This window comes from Lampetra fluviatilis, chromosome 37 (genome assembly GCF_964198595.1).
Source record: "Lampetra fluviatilis chromosome 37, kcLamFluv1.1, whole genome shotgun sequence".
NCBI classification, from domain to species: domain Eukaryota; kingdom Metazoa; phylum Chordata; class Hyperoartia; order Petromyzontiformes; family Petromyzontidae; genus Lampetra; species Lampetra fluviatilis.
Genome location: NC_136311.1, coordinates 8,136,128 through 8,154,630, shown reverse-complemented (window position 1 = coordinate 8,154,630; position 18,503 = coordinate 8,136,128). Strand labels below are relative to the sequence as shown.

At 52.8% G+C, this 18,503-nt stretch overlaps 1 protein-coding gene across 1 annotated transcript in view; it reads left to right on the top strand.

Moving 5' to 3' along the window:
• Positions 1-18,503, top strand: part of FTSJ3 (FtsJ RNA 2'-O-methyltransferase 3) — a 19,434-nt gene extending 931 nt beyond the window's left edge. Inside the window, exons 2-22 of the mRNA XM_078873753.1 lie at positions 296-364; positions 2,357-2,462; positions 3,872-3,918; positions 4,480-4,559; positions 5,653-5,752; positions 6,390-6,584; positions 7,510-7,628; positions 8,236-8,340; positions 9,508-9,608; positions 10,325-10,459; positions 11,303-11,440; positions 12,048-12,183; positions 12,481-12,647; positions 13,339-13,447; positions 13,624-13,711; positions 14,626-14,740; positions 15,101-15,249; positions 16,134-16,236; positions 16,476-16,656; positions 16,932-17,026; positions 17,769-18,503. Coding sequence (XP_078729879.1) covers positions 298-364; positions 2,357-2,462; positions 3,872-3,918; positions 4,480-4,559; positions 5,653-5,752; positions 6,390-6,584; positions 7,510-7,628; positions 8,236-8,340; positions 9,508-9,608; positions 10,325-10,459; positions 11,303-11,440; positions 12,048-12,183; positions 12,481-12,647; positions 13,339-13,447; positions 13,624-13,711; positions 14,626-14,740; positions 15,101-15,249; positions 16,134-16,236; positions 16,476-16,656; positions 16,932-17,026; positions 17,769-17,973 — 2,541 coding nt within the window. The 5' untranslated portion in view covers positions 296-297 and the 3' untranslated portion in view covers positions 17,974-18,503. The remainder of the gene's footprint in view (positions 1-295; positions 365-2,356; positions 2,463-3,871; positions 3,919-4,479; positions 4,560-5,652; positions 5,753-6,389; positions 6,585-7,509; positions 7,629-8,235; positions 8,341-9,507; positions 9,609-10,324; positions 10,460-11,302; positions 11,441-12,047; positions 12,184-12,480; positions 12,648-13,338; positions 13,448-13,623; positions 13,712-14,625; positions 14,741-15,100; positions 15,250-16,133; positions 16,237-16,475; positions 16,657-16,931; positions 17,027-17,768) is intronic.

Sequence of the window (18,503 nt, the reverse complement as noted above, 5' to 3'; positions counted from 1 at the left end):
GCCACAGCAGCTTCACGGTGCAGAGGAACCAACTCCTCACTAGCGCAGACCCGCAGTGGTACTAACTCCTCACTAGCGCAGCTGCACACGGATACTAACTCCTCACTAGCGTGACCCCACACGGATACTAACTCCTCACTAGCGCAGCTGCACAGCCAACTTGCTCGCCTGCAAGCTCGATGCACGACCGCATCCCACTCGTGTAGTACGCACGACACACCAGTATGTATTCAATGTGGCGCATGGGGTGGTGCGCGCGAGTCGTGTACTAACACGCGCCTGTGACTCCACTCAGCGATGGGGAAGAAGTCGAAGATCGGGAAGGCGCGGCGCGACAAGTTCTACCTGCTCGCCAAGGAGACGGGTGAGTGTGCACCACCACGTGGCAAGGCCTGAGCCCACCGCAGCCTGAACTACCAAACACTACGACGACCCACCCTCGCAACCACAACGACAGCAACCGCTGGCCCCCATCTCAACAACCACTACCACCCTCACAACAACAACTACAGCAACAATAACAACCACTACCACCCTCACAACAACAACCACTGCTCACACCTCAACAACAAAAACCACTGCCCCATCTCAACAACCACTACCACCCATCACAGCAACCGCTAACGCAATCGCAACCACGACCACAAACATCTACAACCATCGAAAAAAAACCAATCCAACCCATCACAACAACCACGACCAAACATAACTAACCATACCACAGCATCAACCATTACTACCACCACAATAATACTACTACCACCGCACAACAATCACTACCACAACAATTACCACCACTACAACAACCACTGCAGCTACTGCCGCCACAACAACCACGACCTCCCTCCAATTGGCTCTTTAACCAAGCTCTTTAACGTTGCTCAATTCAATAAACACTTAAACTACTACCATTACAACTTTGCCATTACAACTTTGATAAGAGTGCTGTAAGTTGCAGGCCGCTTGACGTTTTTGGCCTTTGTGACAGTGTGCAGCTACTGTGTTTTAAACAAAAACAGTAACATTGTAGTAAGAGTGACGATCAATCACTAAATCATTGTTTATTTGGTTTTAACACGTAGGCTTATTTGTTACACGATAAGTCCCGTTTAGCCAGTCATCCAGCTAGTTTGCACGGAGGATCCGTGGCGCATCACTGCAGAAAAGTAACGGCAACATCAAAGCGATCCGTACGAAGGCACGGGCAACACAGGAACAGAACGCGTCCGATGTGCAGGCAACGTTAGTTCGTGAAGAAAAAAAGTAACAATATGAACGAATCTTCTTGGTTCTTTCGGTAAAGTCACGTAGAAGGGAAATAATAAAAATAAAACATAATAAAAAAATTCTCACGACGTTTCGGCCACAACGCAAGCAGCCGTCCTCAGGTGAAGAACAGGTCTGTCGGAAAGACAGCGTCTGAAAGCCTACGTGTTAAAGCCAATTCAGACGCTGTCTTTCTGACAGACCTGTTCTTCACCTGAGGACGGCTGCTTGCGTTGTGGCCGAAACGTCGTGAGAATTATTTTATTATGTCTTATTTTCATTATTTCCCTTCTACGTGACTTTACCGAAAGAACCAAGAAGATGAATCCCTGCAGTCACGAAAGCTTTAAATCGAAATTTAATATGAACGAGATAAACAGGCGCGTTGCACCGAAAACAAGGACGAGGTGATGAGTGGTTGCAGAGGAGCTGAGCGCGAGGCAAAGCGATCACGATCGACCGAACAAAACCACAACTGGCATCATCAGGCGACAGCCAGATTTGTGGAGAAATCCTCCTGTTCTTAAATTGAGGGGATAAATATTACGTCGTCACTTGTGAGCCAAAAATAACGGCAAAGTTCTGTAAGGTGCAGGGCGACTGGCGGTTGCTCCATTGGAACCTCATTTGCCAGTAAACAATATGATAATTGTTTTTTTACCCTTTTATCTGGCAACAAAACTGACACCTTTTTATACAAGGAGTCATGTTTGCATAGACCACAATACCTGCAGTCGTAATGAAAACAAAAAACACAACTCTGATAATGTGTGCACTGTCCTTGAAGTTAATTGGTCCACACCCGAGACAGCTTTCCTTAGAGCCTAGTCTCACATGGTGTTGGACCAGATGACGCCAAAAGGCGCACAACTCAAACACAATGCACCATCAGAGCATGAGAGCTCGGGGTAAGCATTTACACCATTGGAACCTCATTTGCCAGTAGCAAAATATGACAATTGTTTTTTTACCCTTTTATCTGGCAACAAAACTGACACCTTTTTTTACAAGGAGTCATGTTTGCATAGACCACAATACCTGCAGTCGTAATGCAAACAAAAAAACATGTGCGCTTGCTGTTCTGCTGCAGGCTACCGTGCTCGCTCTGCCTTCAAGCTCATCCAGCTGAACCGCAAGTTCGGCTTCCTGCAGCGCGCGCGCGTCCTCGTGGATCTGTGCGCCGCTCCTGGAGGATGGTACGCGACTCGCCGACATCACACCCGGACACAAAGATCCCCCGTGTAGCCTTAACAGACTGTAGGGGCAAGTGCTGTTAGCGAGTAGCAGCACCTATGAAGGCTACCGGCGCTGTGGCACACGAGGGGGTGGGTGGCCAGCACCACGCCCGGGCCGTCTTTGTCTCTCCCCAGCTGGCGATGTTTACACACCGCACCAGGTACTCATTTAAGGCCGAATTGACCTAGAGGAGGACCGGTTCGCACACTTAAATTCATACAAAGATAAAAGATCCCCCGTATAGCCTTAACAGACTGTAGGGGCAAGTGCTGTTAGCGAGCACCTACGAAGGCCGGAACGGTACACGAGGGGGTGGCCAGCACCACGCCCGACCGCTTTTGTCTCCCCACTGGCGATGTTTACACACCTTCACCAGGTACTCATTTCAGGCTGAGTCGACCTAGGGGAGGCCCAGGACCAGTTCAGATAATCGTCACTGGTGTTGGCCGTGAGCGGGAATCGAACCCGGGTCGTCAGGTTCATAGCGCAGCGCGTTAACCACTACACTATCGCTCCCCACGCACGCTCACACACACATATATACACGTACGCTCACACACACACAGGATGCTGACGGTAATATTGGTACACGGCTCGTGCACGCCGAGCGGTGCCTGGAATATTGTGGTACACGACTCAGAGTCCGTGTATGCTGCGTGGTGCCTGTAAGATTGATACGCGACTTGCGCACGCACTGCGTGCTGCCTGTAGGATTGTTGGTAGTCGATTCGCTGAGTCGTGCACGCTGCGTGGTGCCTGGTAGGGTGGTATGCGGTTCACTGAGTGACGCACAGACTGTGTGGCGCCTGTAGGGTAGTAAGTGCATGCCTCACTGAGTCATGCACATACACGTGTGGTGTCTGCAGTATGGTACCTGACGCGCAGAGTCAAGTGCAAACACGCACGCACTCCGTGGTGCCTGTAGATTCGTACACGACTGAGGCACGCACTGGCTGCAGTCTGTAGTGACGCACACCTGTAGCCAGTGGCGTGAGAATGACACCAATGACCAAAACTGCTACCGCTGGCCAACCAGGTGCCTGAAGAAGGTAGTACAGCAAATATGACGATCACAAGACCACAGATATGCTTGATAATTCTCTTGCATGCATTTAAAAAAATCCAGATGATTGCTGCCTCCCAAATGCGATAAAACCACAGTTCTCCAAACAGGCAGGCCCCTTCTGAAAACGAGTTGAGCACCAGCGTGTCGTCTATTGTAATGTATCACCAGTTGAACTCCTACAATAAGCCGTGCACACCCAAACGATAGTCGATAGAGACGCAGTGCTGTTGTGATAACCCTTTTGTGACGTGTCGCGTTGTGATATGTGAGCAACCCTTGATATCTTGCGCATTGTGTTTCCAGGCTGCAGGTGGCATCGAAGTTCATGCCCATCTCAAGTCTCGTCATCGGTAAGGTTTGCCTCGAAAGTAAACGGCGCGTTTGCGCCAGGGCCGGATCAAGGTTCTTGTAGGCCCTCGGCACTTCTGTTTCTTAGGCCTTAAGTGATAACTTTCTACAGGTGCTACTGCTGCCCCCCCCCCCCCATGTTACTACCGCCGCTGTCACTTGCAAATGCTGATTAACCGTAGGACAACAACGCTTGTCTTGCCTTACACTACTCGATTGAGAATGAGATTGTGTGAAAAACACAATTTGAAGCTGTTATTGCAAATTTGACAAAGGAAAATATCGCGAAAACTATATTTACGGCGTTGATTAATCTCACCTCATGAACAAAAAAATTATTCACATGACCCTGCCTCTTTGTATATACACTGTGCTTATCCTTGCTATATGTATTTATTCAAGAAGATACCTTGGGTAAATTTTTTTATTATACAAACAGAAAAAATGGTTACTGTTGCCTATTGGATAATGCGGCACTGGTTTGCGTGCCATCCGCGCGCGTCGGCATTTTCGCGCGTGGTGCGGGTGGATGTTGGACGCCTCGTGGTCGTTGTCGTCGGCAGGCGTGGACCTCGTGCCCATCAAGTCCATCCCGAACGTGGTCACCCTACAGGAGGACATCACCACGGATAAGTGCCGCCAGGTGCGTTCATGGGGGGGGGGGGGCTAAACGCAGCCGAGCAGTGGCGCGTCTGCCGGTTCAGCCCGGCTGCCCGCCCTGGTTAATGGTGCCCGGGTGCATTAACAGCAGAGGTCGCAAACGGGTTTTGATTCCTTACCCGTACCTGTACCCGGCCGCACCAGGGTTGCAAATGGGTACCCGTACCCGGCCGGGTACGGGTACCCGTTCCCTACCCGTACCATACCCGAAATGAGTGACAAACGGTGACTCACCAGTGACTCACGGCCTACCCGTACCCGGCCGCACCAGGGTCGCAAACGGGTACCCGTACCTGGCCGGGTACGGGTAGCCGGGTATCGGGTAGGGTACGGGTATTGGGTACCCGGTTGCGACCTCTGATTAACAGCGAATACGTGCCATCTGCGTCAGAGTGGACGTTCAGGGTCCCTTCACGTTCTTCGCAGTACACATCAAATTTTTGGTTAAGTTGCCCGCAAATTTCTCGATTGGGAAAAATAAGCGGCGACGTCGCTTTTTATTGGCGTGTTCTTACCCATCTGCTGGCCAGCGCTGCGTACAACTTGTACAGCTGGGTAACCCCTTATCTATCCTGCGGAAGGGCGATTGCCAGAGGACATTGCATATTGTTAAATAGCATACAGTCCTACGCTGGCCACTCCAAACTGCAAATTCTGTCCTGAACCCGAGCATTAATGCAAAGAGTTACGTTTATGCACTGCTTAGGACCGTCAAACCCATCCTTTCTCTTCGTGCACCGCAGAGGGCATGCCGTATGGCTGTGGCCGTTTGTTTCCCACGTTTGCACCGTCGGGAGTTTTATCGCATCGGGCGACGCAAGTGGCCGCATCCCGGTCCTCGTCTACTTGCCAAGGCCTTCCTGTGGGTTAGGCCTTGATCTGGCCGGCGTTGACAATTCAACTGGCGACGTTGCTCCTGCTCGACCATGAGCTTTTCCACGTTCTTTGGGCTGGCTTTTTTGTTTGTTTGGGGCCAGTGACGCGGGCGGGGGGGGGGGCGGGGGGGTTTCTTGATAGCGTGGGTTTTTTACGGTACAAACCTTAACGCCGTGTACACCGCGTTCGTGTGCTCGCAGGCTATCAAGAAGGAGCTGCAGACGTGGAAGGTGGACTGCATGCTCAACGACGGAGCGCCCAACGTGGGCGCCAACTGGTCGCACGACGCGTACGCCCAGGGTGAGACGGTGGTGGGGGGGCAGTGTGTGGGGGGGGGGGGGGGAGTGTGAGGCTGGGTAGTAGTAGTAGTTGAGGTTAGTTGGTTGCCCTGTGCAGACAGCGTTTAAACTAGGGGGCGGCTAGCCACGGAGGCATTCCCTTGTGAGGCAGCACCACAGCTGGTCCATCATGGTAATTTGCATCTCTGGGTTTACATTAAGGTCTGACAAAAGGGAAATGCATGTGGTTTGAGGCCCGGGCAGCTGATGACACGTGTGCTCTGTAAGTTGGATTCGAATTGAGCTAACTAGGAGAGGGATGCATAATACAGGTTTTTTTGGGTTAGATTGCGTAAATAATTATGTCGTTAAGGAGAGGGATGGGGGGGGGGGATCGTCATGTATTCTTAATAAAGACGGTCTGCATTAGAGTAGAATGTGGTGTCGAGCAGGTGGGTTGTGGTAGAACAGGGTGTGTGGTAGAGTAGCGTGGGGTGTGGTGTAGAGTGAGGAGTGGTGTAAAGCTGGCCGTGCTATATTGTAGGGTGTGGGGCAGAGCGGGGTTTGGGGCAGAGCGGGGTGTGTAGTCGAGCAGCGTGGTGTGGGGTAGAGGTTGGCCGTCGTGTGACATCTTCCCGCCGTGTTCCTGTCGACCGCAGCGCGGCTCACGCTGCAGGCGCTGAAGCTGGCGTGCGATTTCCTCAACAAGGGTGGCTGGTTCATCACCAAGGTGTTCCGCTCGCGCGACTACCAGCCGCTCATGTGGCTCTTCCAGCAGTTCTTCCAGAAGGTCCAGGCCACCAAGCCGCAGGCGTCGCGTAGCGAGTCTGCCGAGATCTTCGTCGTGTGCCAAGGTGGGTCTCCCCGGGGGGGAGGGGGGGGGGGAGGCGGCACGTGTCGGGGTCGTAGGAGGGGAGGATGCGCCAGTCGACTGCAAGATGGCACGCATAGTTTGTCTCACCGGGGTCAACAGCCAGTCAGAAAGCATAATTATGATTGACATAAGGCCATCATGAACGCACTGTATTTCACGTAATGGTAGTTTCACAGTAGGGGGGCGATGTTGCCTTTGTGTTACTCTGTGTACTCCCAAATTTGGACCATAACGCGGTCACACAGTGGCCTGCCTACTCGCTGATTTTGAATGTCACCACAGAATCATTAATATCCACCGTGGAACAGACAGCACACGCTTGGCAGCTGTTATACCGGCAGCATTAACCAAGGTGCTCTACCGGGTTAGAACTGCGAACGTCTGCAACAAGCGGCCAAAGCCGCTGCCATTGGGCCACGTCGTGGGGGCGGGGTGGACAGTCGGATAAATGCACAACGTGGCTCGGGATACACTGGGCACAACAGCAGTCTCCCTGCAAAGATAAAATACTGAAAATCAGCACCAGTGGTTGCCGGAGAGCTTGAAACCATTATTAATTTAGCAAATGCTTTTACACGTGACTCATATATTTCAGAGCGCTAGATATGCAAGAAAAAGAGATGAATATGTTTGTCAGTGTTGTATGTGAGTGGACGTCAGCCCGCGTGGCCATAGAGCCATGTGACAGCCTCCTCCTCCTCCAGCACATGCAGGGCAACCAGTCCGCCCGGCACGTCCTGACGGACTTCACAGCCGGCGGCGACGTGCGCCACGACCTCCTGGCTCCCCGCAGGAGACCGTGCCGCACTATTGGAGTTCGTTTTACACTTCTCCAGCGTCTGGAAAATGAGCCGCGCGCCGTACGTTATCGTCTATTGTTGTCGTCGTTATCATTTTATGTTTAGGTTACAAAGCTCCAGACAAAATCGACAGCAAGTTTTTCGATGCAAAGTACGCCTTCAAGGAGGTCGAGATTGAAGCTAAGACCATAAGGGACATTGCCGACGACAAGAAAAAACCCAAAGTGAGGCATCGTTGCGTGGCGCGCGGTGGTGGAACGTGTGGTGCATTGGGGTCGTTGAGCCTAATGATGCATTGTGGTCAACATCGGCGGAGGTAGCCTGAATGACGTGCTGTGCCCTGCCTCGGTTGATGCTGTGGAAAGCGGCGGAGTCGAGTGGGTTTCTCACATTCGTTCAGGGTTTGTATTGGGCCGTGAGGGGGGGGGGGTGTACCTGTAGAGTTATTGTGTGAGAGGTGGGGGGGAGGTTCACCATAACAGTGGTATGCCGCTAAGGGGAGTGGACTTGGGTCGTGCCAAATTAACGTTCGGTCAGCGTCAGTCTTCTCTCGTTTGGTCGGTGTAGATGCAGAGCAAACAACTACAATTTCACTTTCAGGTGGTCAAGCGAGATAACCTCGTTAGGAGCTGGTCCTCTTTGGTATCCGGTTTTCGTTCCGTGCCAAACAAAATACCTGAAAGGAAATCGTCAAATGTCCCCCCGCGGGATCCCTCCCGTGAGGAAATCTTTGAGACGCGGCTGCAGCTCTGCCTGGCTAAACGACCGAGCTCCACCTTGTTGCTCATACGCTGACTCGCCGCACCCGCGGCTGTGTGCGCCGCGTCACAGGCGGAGGGATACACGGAGGGGGACTACACGCTCTTCCATCCTCTCCCCGCCACCGAGTTCCTCAAGTGCAGCAACCCCATCGACTTCCTGAACAAGTGCAGCCAGGTGAGTTGCAGCCGCCCGCTCCTCCGATGAGCACGGTTGGTTTCTCCCGCGCCTCCGACGAGCACGGTTGGCTACGTACGGCGCGAAAGAGGCTCAACAACGTGCGTGCGTGCAAACGTACGCTCAGGCGGCGGTCGTCGGCCGCACGAGGCTACGGCCTGTCGGCTCCCTCAACATCACGCCAATGTTTGTAAGGCAAAACAAAGAATTTGGCGATACTGCGTTGGCAGTGGTCTAAAAGTACAGTCGATAAGAAAAAAAACGCACTTTTTGTCAGTAAGACTCCGTGGCCTTAAAATCAAATGTAATGAGCAACGTTTCAGGTGATGGCTCATTCTTCAGAGCACAAAAAAGTCCGAATTTGAAGGCAGTGTTATTGATGCGTGTGTTGAGTTTTTCAATTTCCTTTTCATGCACTCTTAGAATTATTATCAAGATTCAGCCACTGTAATATAGCTATGCACAAAATGTTTTGTGCCATTACAACACAATCTCAACCAAAGGTTTTCGTGCCAAAGCTGCAGATGCCCTGTTGTTTGTGTATTCGTATGTGCACCGCTGTGGGGAGTGGTAGTGGTTAACGCTCTGCACTCCGAAACTGGGGATCCGAGTTCGATTCCTACTCGCCAACACCGGTGACGATTATCTGAACCAGTCCTGGGCCTCCCCTAGGCCGACCCAGCCTCAAATGAGTACCTGGTGCGATGTGTAAACATCGCCACTAGTGAGATAAAGGCGGCTGGGCGTGGTGTTGGCCACCCACCCCCTCGTGTGCCGCGCCGGCCTTCATAGATGCTGGCTAACAGCACTTGCCCTTACATTCTGTTAAGGCTATAGAGGGGATATTTGTCAGGCATAAGTGCTGTGGTTACGTCACCGCAACCTTAGTGGCGAACGGCGGTTCTTGTTGTTGCATGTGTATTGTCTACATGCAGTTGAGGAGCAGTCCAGCATGTGGTCCGCGCACTGCACTATGAACCCCCCCCCCCCCCAACCTGAGTTTTATTCCCGGCCAAGGCTAACACTAGTGGCGAGTTATATCTGAACCGGTCCTGGGCTCAGCTTCAAGAACCTACACAGACCAGCGTGGGGAGGCTTCCATCCAGCAGTGGATTGTCAATGGTCTGTAAATTGCCCCCCCCCCTCACCTTGCCTCTCCCTCTCTAGATCGTGCTGGATGACCCACGCATGGTTTCTCACCCAAGCACCACGAACGAGATCGCGGAGTGCTGCCGAGACATCAAAGTGCTCGGGCGCAAGGAGCTCAGGTGAGCAGCGGCGGCAGCGGGAGCAATAGCGGCGGTCATGGCAGCAGCAGCAGTATCGGCAACATTGTTAGCGGCAGCAGTAGCAACGGCAGCAGTCGTAACAGCAGCAATTGGGACCGCATGCGAGGCAATTTGAAACTCGGGCCCCTGCACTCTTGAATAAATCGGGAACCAGATGCAAACGTACAACAACCTAGAAATGGCATGAGTTCGCTTTAAGATCAAATTTATTGTAACTGAATAATATTTGTTGAGAACGCGTTGACGATTGTTGGGGAGCGACACAGCCCAGCAGTAGCGCGTTAGTCACACGCTGTCCTGGTTAATACTGTCGGATGTATTAACCATAAAATACCCGCACGTCCGATTCACAGTGAACGATAAAGATCCCCTGACGTCATTCGAAAAACAAAAGGCCATTGTTCGCTGGCGTCATGGCCAAAATCTGCGAAATTTAACACATTACACGCTAATTATTAAATTGGGATTACACAAGGCAACATCGCGCCCCCTCCGCTGTGAAAACACCACAGGCTGTGTCCGTGAAACAATAGCGCCTTACGAACGACTAGATGTAGAATGGCTTTCATTTCAAATGTACTAAATTGTTATTATGCCCCGAGTGTAAACCTATGGGGGGGGGGGGGGGCGGGTGAGATATTATGGGAGGGAGCGGTGTTGAGTTGACCCCGTTTCGTGACCACCCCCTTCTTCAGGTCGCTCATCAACTGGCGGACGAAACTGAAGAAGAGTTTGTTGCGGGCGACCGAGGAGAAGGCGGCGCCCGCGGTGAAAGCGGCCCCCGCGGAGGAATCGGCGACGCCGGTCACGGCCACAGACGGAGATATCAGGTGAGTTCGCGGGCGGTCGCTTCTCATCGCAGCCAGGTCCGCTGCAGCAGGGGGGGGCAGTGTGCACGGGGTGAGCGGCTCTCTCTCGCTCTCCGTCCGGCTCGCCGTATTACAGACGCCACACGGTGTGAGCGCGCATTCCACTGCTGCAGCTGCTCGGGGATTTACCCTGTGAAATAAATCCCAGCTCTCAACTCGGCCTTGGCAGGGAAGGCGCGACCCACGCACAAACTCGTGAATCCTGCCGACGCGTTCCAACGCGCTAGCATCGCGCGAGCGTGCGTCTAATTGTGTATTTGTTTGTGCGTTCGACCGGGTGTGCTATTCAACACCGTATGAATCTTAATCGCAAGTTTATTTCCCGAGTAAAGCTCACTGAGCTAAGATGTTCTTTTTTTAAAGGGCGACTCGGCCCGCAGACCACATCAAAGCATTAGTGCAATTACAGACAAAACTAAATGATGAGCAATTATTTAGTAAAATTACATTCACACTTAAACTTTAGTGATTTTAACTCAGTTTAAGTGAGGAGAGATGGCAGAATGGAGATGCCAAGAGACCTCTGAGGTGGTTACAAATCTTTTGGGGCAGCTGCATTAATATCCTTCTGATCCAAATTGTCTGCGTCACCTGGGAACTATTAGTAGACAATTGGAAGGCGTGCCGCAGATTTCTAGGATTGTCCAACGGTAATAACAACGGGTCGGACAAATAAACAGGGGTCGGCATGCTGTCCTTATGAATCGCAGATTTGAAAGAGCGTTGCTCCGGGATGACAAAAAAATATTTCGGGGCGAACATAAATGTCGGCTGAGCCCTGCCATCGCCTCTCGCTTCCCGCAGCCTCGACTCGTCCGATGGGGAGAGCGACGGCAGGCAGGCGGGGGCGGTCGATGGCAGCGACGACGACGACGACAACGAGGAGGAGATGGAGAAGCAGCTGGCCGACATGAAATCCGACGAGGTGGCGGACCTCAAAAGGTGAGGGCCTGTGCGGCGAGGCTTTCTCGTGCCGAAGTGCCTGCCGGTGTGTGCGAGTCTCCCTCGGCGAACCCCGTTTGCAGCAACACTGGATCTGCTGTAACGCCCGTACACAGTGTGGTGGATTCCAAGCGGGACGCGGGGGTTGGCGGGGGGTGGGAGTAGACTGTGGGGGTGGATTTGGGGGGGGGGGTAGACTGGTGGATGTAGATTGGGAGTTGGGGGTCTAGATTAAGGGAGGGGTGTACATTGGGGGGGGTGGGTTTCCTCCCCTCCCCCTTCCCCTGGAGACCACCTGGGCTTCTAGACTACGCCCCTGATAGCTCTACTACGTTTGTGCCCTGGGCTACTTTGCAGAAGCGTACCGGCCTCGCTTACCGGCCTCGCTTACCGGCCTCGCGTACCGGCCTCGCGTACCGGCCTCGCGTAGCGGCGTCGCGTAGCGGCCTCGCGTAGCGGCCTCGCGTAGCGGCCTCGCGTAGCGGCCTCGCGTAGCGGCCTCGCGTAGCGGCCTCGCGTAGCGGCCTCGCGTAGCGGCCTCGCGTAGCGGCCTCGTGCGGCCTAGAGAGTCAGTCCGAGCCTTCGGTCCCCGTCGCCTCCCCCGCAGAAAGAAGAAGAAGCTGCTGAAGGAGCGGCGGAAGCTGCGCGAGAGGATGGAGTTGAAGATGGACGTGCCCGGGGACTCCCTGGCCGAGAGCTCCGACTTCAGCCTCTTCAACCTGAAGAGCATCAACAAAACCAACGTGTGCCCGCTTGCCTCCACCCACAGCACCATCAGCCACTCACCTGCGCCCAACACACCTTCATCTGTGCATGCGTGTGTGCTCGCGTGCATTTCACCGATGTGTGTAAATTGTATTATTTACTTTCATAGCTTGTTCTTCGTGCTATTGATTGTATATTCAGCTTTTAGTGTTTGTCGTTTGGAATGTCGTGTATATATATATATTTTAAGCACTGTGCTTTGAGATGTCATTAGGAAAGGCACGACTTATAAAATCAAGATCATCATCATCATCATTATTAATGTGTGTGTGTAGATGGCGGAGATGGAGCAGGGGGACATGTCTTTGGCGGAGCTCGTCGAGGTCATCGGCCCGACGGACGACGACGTCAACATGGGGGACTTCAACGAGGAGGCGGACGGCGACTCCGCCGACGAGGAGGAGGTCGCGCTGCCGCTGCACAAGATCCGGGGCGGCAAAAGGTACGGCGGTCCCGTCTTGGCAGCACCGTCTTGTCGATAGTGCGAGCCGAGGCTCTGCAATGCAGGCCGGTTGGGGGGGGGTGTGATTTGTAACGGAGAAAACGACCGCGAAAAAAACTGTAAACTGATGTCAGGGGGTGTTTAACGCTCCGCCTCCACGAGGAACGCGACCTCAAGTTTTTAGTTGGAGCTGCCGTTCGCCGGTGAGCATTGAGATGGCGCGCGTTTGGTTTTCTTTTTCTTCTCAACTTGGTTGGCCACGACTGCGGGTCCGAACTCTTGTCAGTCGTCTCGCTCGATGCGAGCGGACCTCGATACCCTGCGTCAGAGTTCCAGCCAAGTGGAAATTCGTTGCCGGAACAAAAATTGTTACAGGTGGCGACAACATGTAAATTTAACTTGAGTGTTGAATTTTACCGTCAATGCTGCCTTGATCTTTTGCGAACGAGATTTTTTTTTGCATCATGACTCGGGTAACGCTAAAAATTAAGGAAATGCCACTTTTCGGAAAACTACAGAAAGTTGTCCTTTGCCTTGAAATCTGTAGAAGTCATGGTAACTCGCGTCCATTAGACTTGGCCGTGCCACGGAAACTAGGCTCAAGCGCCACACAAGTGCATCCACACACCCGCTAACGCACACGCATGCCGTGTCCACCTCGTGCCGCCTCACCGAGCGTGCCGTCCGGCAGGAGGGAAGTGACGCCGGAGCCGTCGGAGGAGCAGCCCAACGCCCTGGTGGTGGAGTACGAGGACAGCGAGAGCAGGGCCCAGCGCGAGACCAACCTGTGGTTCGGCAAGGCGAGTCGCCCTCCGGCACGGCCCACAACCCTGCGAGCCACTCGCCTCGCGACCCTGAGCCCTTGTCCGCTCGACCAATGAACCCCGTCATTCAACCCCTGACGCACGAAATCCCGTACCATGTGGAGGGAAGCTATAGCTGCCCGGTAATGACCGTTGGTGTTGGTTTTTTACAGGATATCTTTGCTGGCCTGGAGACGGAGGTGGATGAGCAGATGGAGCTGAAACATGCGCAGAGGATGTTCAAGAAGATGGCCCGTGCAGGTGCAGCCTCTCTGGGACACGCACAGCAACGACTAGACACCAGTCACCACGTACATGACGTTTTAGTCACCACCTAAACAACAGCACAAACGATAACAACAAGGTAGTCAGTCGCCGCGTAAACTACATCAGCGACAAGATGATCAGTCGCCACACAAACAATAACAACAATACAGTCAGTTACCATGTAAATAACAACAACAATACAGTCAGTTACCATGTAAATAACAACAACAATACAGTCAGTTACCATGTAAATAACAACAACAATACAGTCAGTTACCATGTAAATAACAACAACAACAACAATACAGTCAGTTACCATGTAAATAACAACAACAACAACAATACAGTCAGTTACCATGTAAATAACAACAACAACAACAATACAGTCAGTTACCATGTAAATAACAACAACAACGACACTCCCACCACTGTGGGTCTTGCCGTCCATCTGGCGCCGACAGATGGCGGGCAAGGGGCCCCCCTTACCTCGACGCGTCTCTTCTACTACCTTTGTAATTGGGGAGCGGTAGTATCGCGGTTAGCGCAATGCGCTACAAAACCGGCGACCCAAGTTCGATTCCCGCTCACGGCCAACACCAGTGACAAATATCTAAAGTGGTCCTGGGCCTCCCCTAGGTTGACTTGGCCTCAAATAAGTACCTGGTGCGGTGTCTAAAAACATCGCCGCTGGGGAGACAAAAAGGCGGTCGGGCGTGGTGCTGGCCACCCACCACCACCCCCTAGTGTGCTGTCGGCCTTTATAGGTGCTCGTTAACAGCACGTGCCCCAATAGACTTAATGCATACATATAGGAGGCCCTAGTTTGACTGTTTAAACCCCGGGCATTTCCGCTGAATGTTGCCAACGCGTGTGCGTGCCGCGTGTTTTTAATCCTCGTTTCTTCTCAGCCGCGAACGAGCACGAGCAGTCAACCAAGGAACAGGGGAGTGGGCAGGACGACGTGGGGGGCGACGCCAAACCCTCGCAGCACAAGGAGCAGTCCGGCTCGGACAGCGATAATAGGTGAGCATCTTGCCTCACCCGCCGCGCCTCACCCTCCGCGCTTCACCCGCCACGCAACGTGTGTGCTTCTGAGATGGTCGGTAGGACCAGCGGCGATGGTAAGCAGAACCCATAGAATCCATTCTCCAATAACTCGGGAATCCTATTACCTGCGGCACCCCTCCCACTGTGGTTCGCGTCTGAATGGTTAGTTGACTGATGTATATTTGTTCTTGTCCTGTTTAATTGCTTAGTAGATTGTCGGGACGCTTGGTTATTGTGTAGCTCGATTTCCGGCCAGGCGCGCGAGTGTGGCGAGCGTCTGCTGAAGCGATGGGCCGCTGCTCACCTGTGCGTCGCTGCGTCTGTGCGTGTGAGCAGCGATGATGACGACGACGTTGCTCAGATCGCGCGCCTCAAGGAGCTCTCCGCCTCCATCAAGACCGGACGGCGAGGCCGCTACGCGACCGCTCCGGACCTTGACCTCGACGACGACGATCACTTTGAGACGGTCCCGATCGAGGAGCCAGGTGAGTCCGTTTGACGCGGTCCGCTATCTGCGGCACAATGGCGTTGTCCTCGCCTCGCAGCGGTGTTTCTCAAACTCCAGTCCATGCCACGCCACGGTGAGCCTTCACGGGTTTCATTCGTAAAAAAAACTCAACACGATCGTCAATAACACCGTGGCTTTAAAAGGAAAATATGTAACAGGTGACGTTTTGGGCAAAGGCCCTTTTTCATTGCACATAAATAGGATTTTCATATTCTTAGGTTTTTTCCGTAAAGTCACGTAGGTAAAAAATTATTAAAAATCACGACGTTTCGATTGCAACACAAGCTTGTGTTGCAATCGAAAAAACCTAAGAATATGAATCCTTGCAGTCACGAAAGCTTCAAATCTAGGATTTTCATGTTTTGATTATGCTTGTGCACCACTGCCAGTGCAGCAATCAACAAATAATTTCTCTACCCAGTATGCCAAGCTCTCCCGTATATATGCAAATCGAGCCACTACACGTTACACGCACGCGATGATTGGTATTGACGGAAGGCTGGATTGTGGCGGCGTCGCAAGGACTGGAGTTTTGAGAAACATGGATCTGGAGTGACGCCTCCCGATTTCTTCCCTGGTCCAGCAGCTCTCATCACAATTTGTTCATGGTTCAGAGTAGCGTTACTCGTACTGGGGTCGTGACTCCACCACCAACACTGTGACGGGGGTCTCAAGATTCTTGGCCAAAAAAAAAAGGATCTTGGGCCGAGAAAATCATGGAACGCGTGTGCTGGCGGTCCAACGCAAGCCTAGGAACCACCACAACAGTTTGTGGATAAAATCTGCTGAAGTGCCAGGTCAAGAAATGAAATGAGGCATTTTGAAAATATTAATCGAGAGTTTGTCTGTGTCTTGCTTCAGCGAAAATCGAGCGGGTGCTGGACCCCGAGGGCCTGGCGATCGGCAGCCTCATCGCCACCTCCCGCAAGAGGACCCGCGACTTGGTGGACGGCTCCTTCGACAGGTGAGGCCTACCTTGCGATGGTTAACAAGCGAGATTTTACCTGGTGACGGCTAACAAGCGAGGCCTACCTGGCAACGGTTGATAAGCGAGGCTTTACCTGTTGGCGGTTAACAGTTGACAAGTGATGCCATTGCACGGTCCCCTTCTACAGCGGAACGTATATCATCCCAGTTTGACAGGACACCTCGACTGGATTATCCCTCACGACGCGAGTCTTTGTCTCCGTACGTGCGCGTCAGGTTCGCGTTTAACGACGAGGGGGAACTGCCAGACTGGTTCACCGACGACGAGCGCAAGCACCGACGGAAGATGCTCCCCGTGGACAAGGCAACGGTGGCCGAGTACCGCAAGCGCTGGCAGGAGATCAACGCGCGGCCCATCAGGAAGATCGCCGAGGCCAAGGCTCGCAAGAAGAAGAGGGTGCGCACACGCGGCATTGCGTTGCCATGAGCCATCGCGTCGCCACCTTCGTCGGCATCACCATCTCGTCGTAACCGTCGCTTGCTTCGGGATCACCCTTCGCCAACACGTCAATGTCATTGTCATTACAGCCGTTGCCTCCTGATCATGTTCGTGTCGCCATCATGTCCGTTTCATGTCATTTTTCACCATCGCTTACCCATTGCCGTGACTGCCGCTGCCGCCACCGTCACGTGACCGTAACACGATGAGGATGCCCCCTCTCTCGATTGCAGATGCTGAAGCAGGTGGAGAAGGCGCAGAAGAAGGCGGAGGCGGTGGTAGACACGGTGGACATCTCCGAGAGGGAGAAGATGGCGCAGCTTCGCAGGTACAGCCTCAAATTTCGATTTAAAGCTTTCGTGACTGCAGGGATTCATCTTCTTGGTTCTTTCGGTAAAGTCACGTAGAAGGGAAGTAATCAAATAATAAAAATAAAACATAATAAAATAATTCTCACGACGTTTTGGCCACAACGCAAGCAGCCGTCATCTTCACCCGAGGACGGCTGCTTGCGTTGTGGCCGAAACGTCGTGAGAATTATTTTATTATGTTTTATTTGTATTATTTTATTACTTCCCTTCTACGTAACTTTACCGAAAGAAACAAGAAGAAGGTACAGCCTCGTTGGGGCACGGCTGGGGGGCGACCTTGATGAAAGAAATAACTAAACTTCTTTTTACTATATTAATTTTACCAGGTAATGCCCACTGAGCTATATAGCTCTTTTTTTGAAGCGATCTGGCCACAAATGATGTGGCTTATAATGTTGAAATTTATAGCATCCAAATACTCTAAACGCATGTTTCTAAATGTGGAGGGAAAAACCTAAACCTGGATAAAAATCCACACGACCACAGGAGAAAGAAAGACATATACAGCAGGTATCAGGGTCGGGATCGACACCACAACCTCCTGCATACCAGGCGAGGTAGTTAACATCTCGCCACCGAGACTCGGTGAAGCTTTCCCGGGGTAAATAAACGACGTGATATTTCAAATCGGGCAGTCTTAAAAGTAAAATTATTTTCATCGTGACTATTACTCAGAGACGTTGCTCCTTGCCTCCGCAGCATCTACAAGAAGGCAGGCGTGAAGAAGAAGGACAAGGACGTGACGTACGTCGTGGCCAAGCGGTCCTCCGGCCGCAAGGTCGGCCGCCCCGCCGGCGTCAAGGGCCACTACAAGGTGGTGGACGCGCGCCTCAAGAAGGACACGCGCGCCAAGCTCCGCAAGGAGGGCGGCAAGAAGAAAGGGGGTAGAAAAGGTGGCCGCTAGCCCCGGAGGGACGTCGCTGCCGCAGCAGTGCGCATACAAACAACCGCTAGCTAGCCGATCGGTCATTGCTATACACGTGGCCTCTAGTCCTCCAGCGCTGTGGAGGCGACGAGGGTTGGTGAAAGGCTGTGGAACTCTTCCCGTAGGCATGGAGGAGAGGTGCCACACACACCCTGGCTTGTGCGGGAGAAGTCAGTACCAGCAACAATGTGGACGGCCACCTGTTCTGTCTGTATGAGATGGAGTGTATGTCCCCCCCCTCCACTTGTACACGTAGTATTTCTCCAGGTGCTCCGTTTTCCTCTCACATGTAAACACTCATTATTGCCTAATAATACCTGAATACACAGAGGAGCCCAGAGCTTGGGGAGGAGTCGTCGCCGGCCCACGGTGTGGCGGCCTCCACCCGCTTGTCTGTGGTTCCTCGCGCTCCTGTGTCGTCCGCTCTCGCTCTCTCTACAAGAGAGCGGACACGGCGGCGTCGCGTTACACAACTTGACTTTATTATTAAATTAACAAATACAACCGTA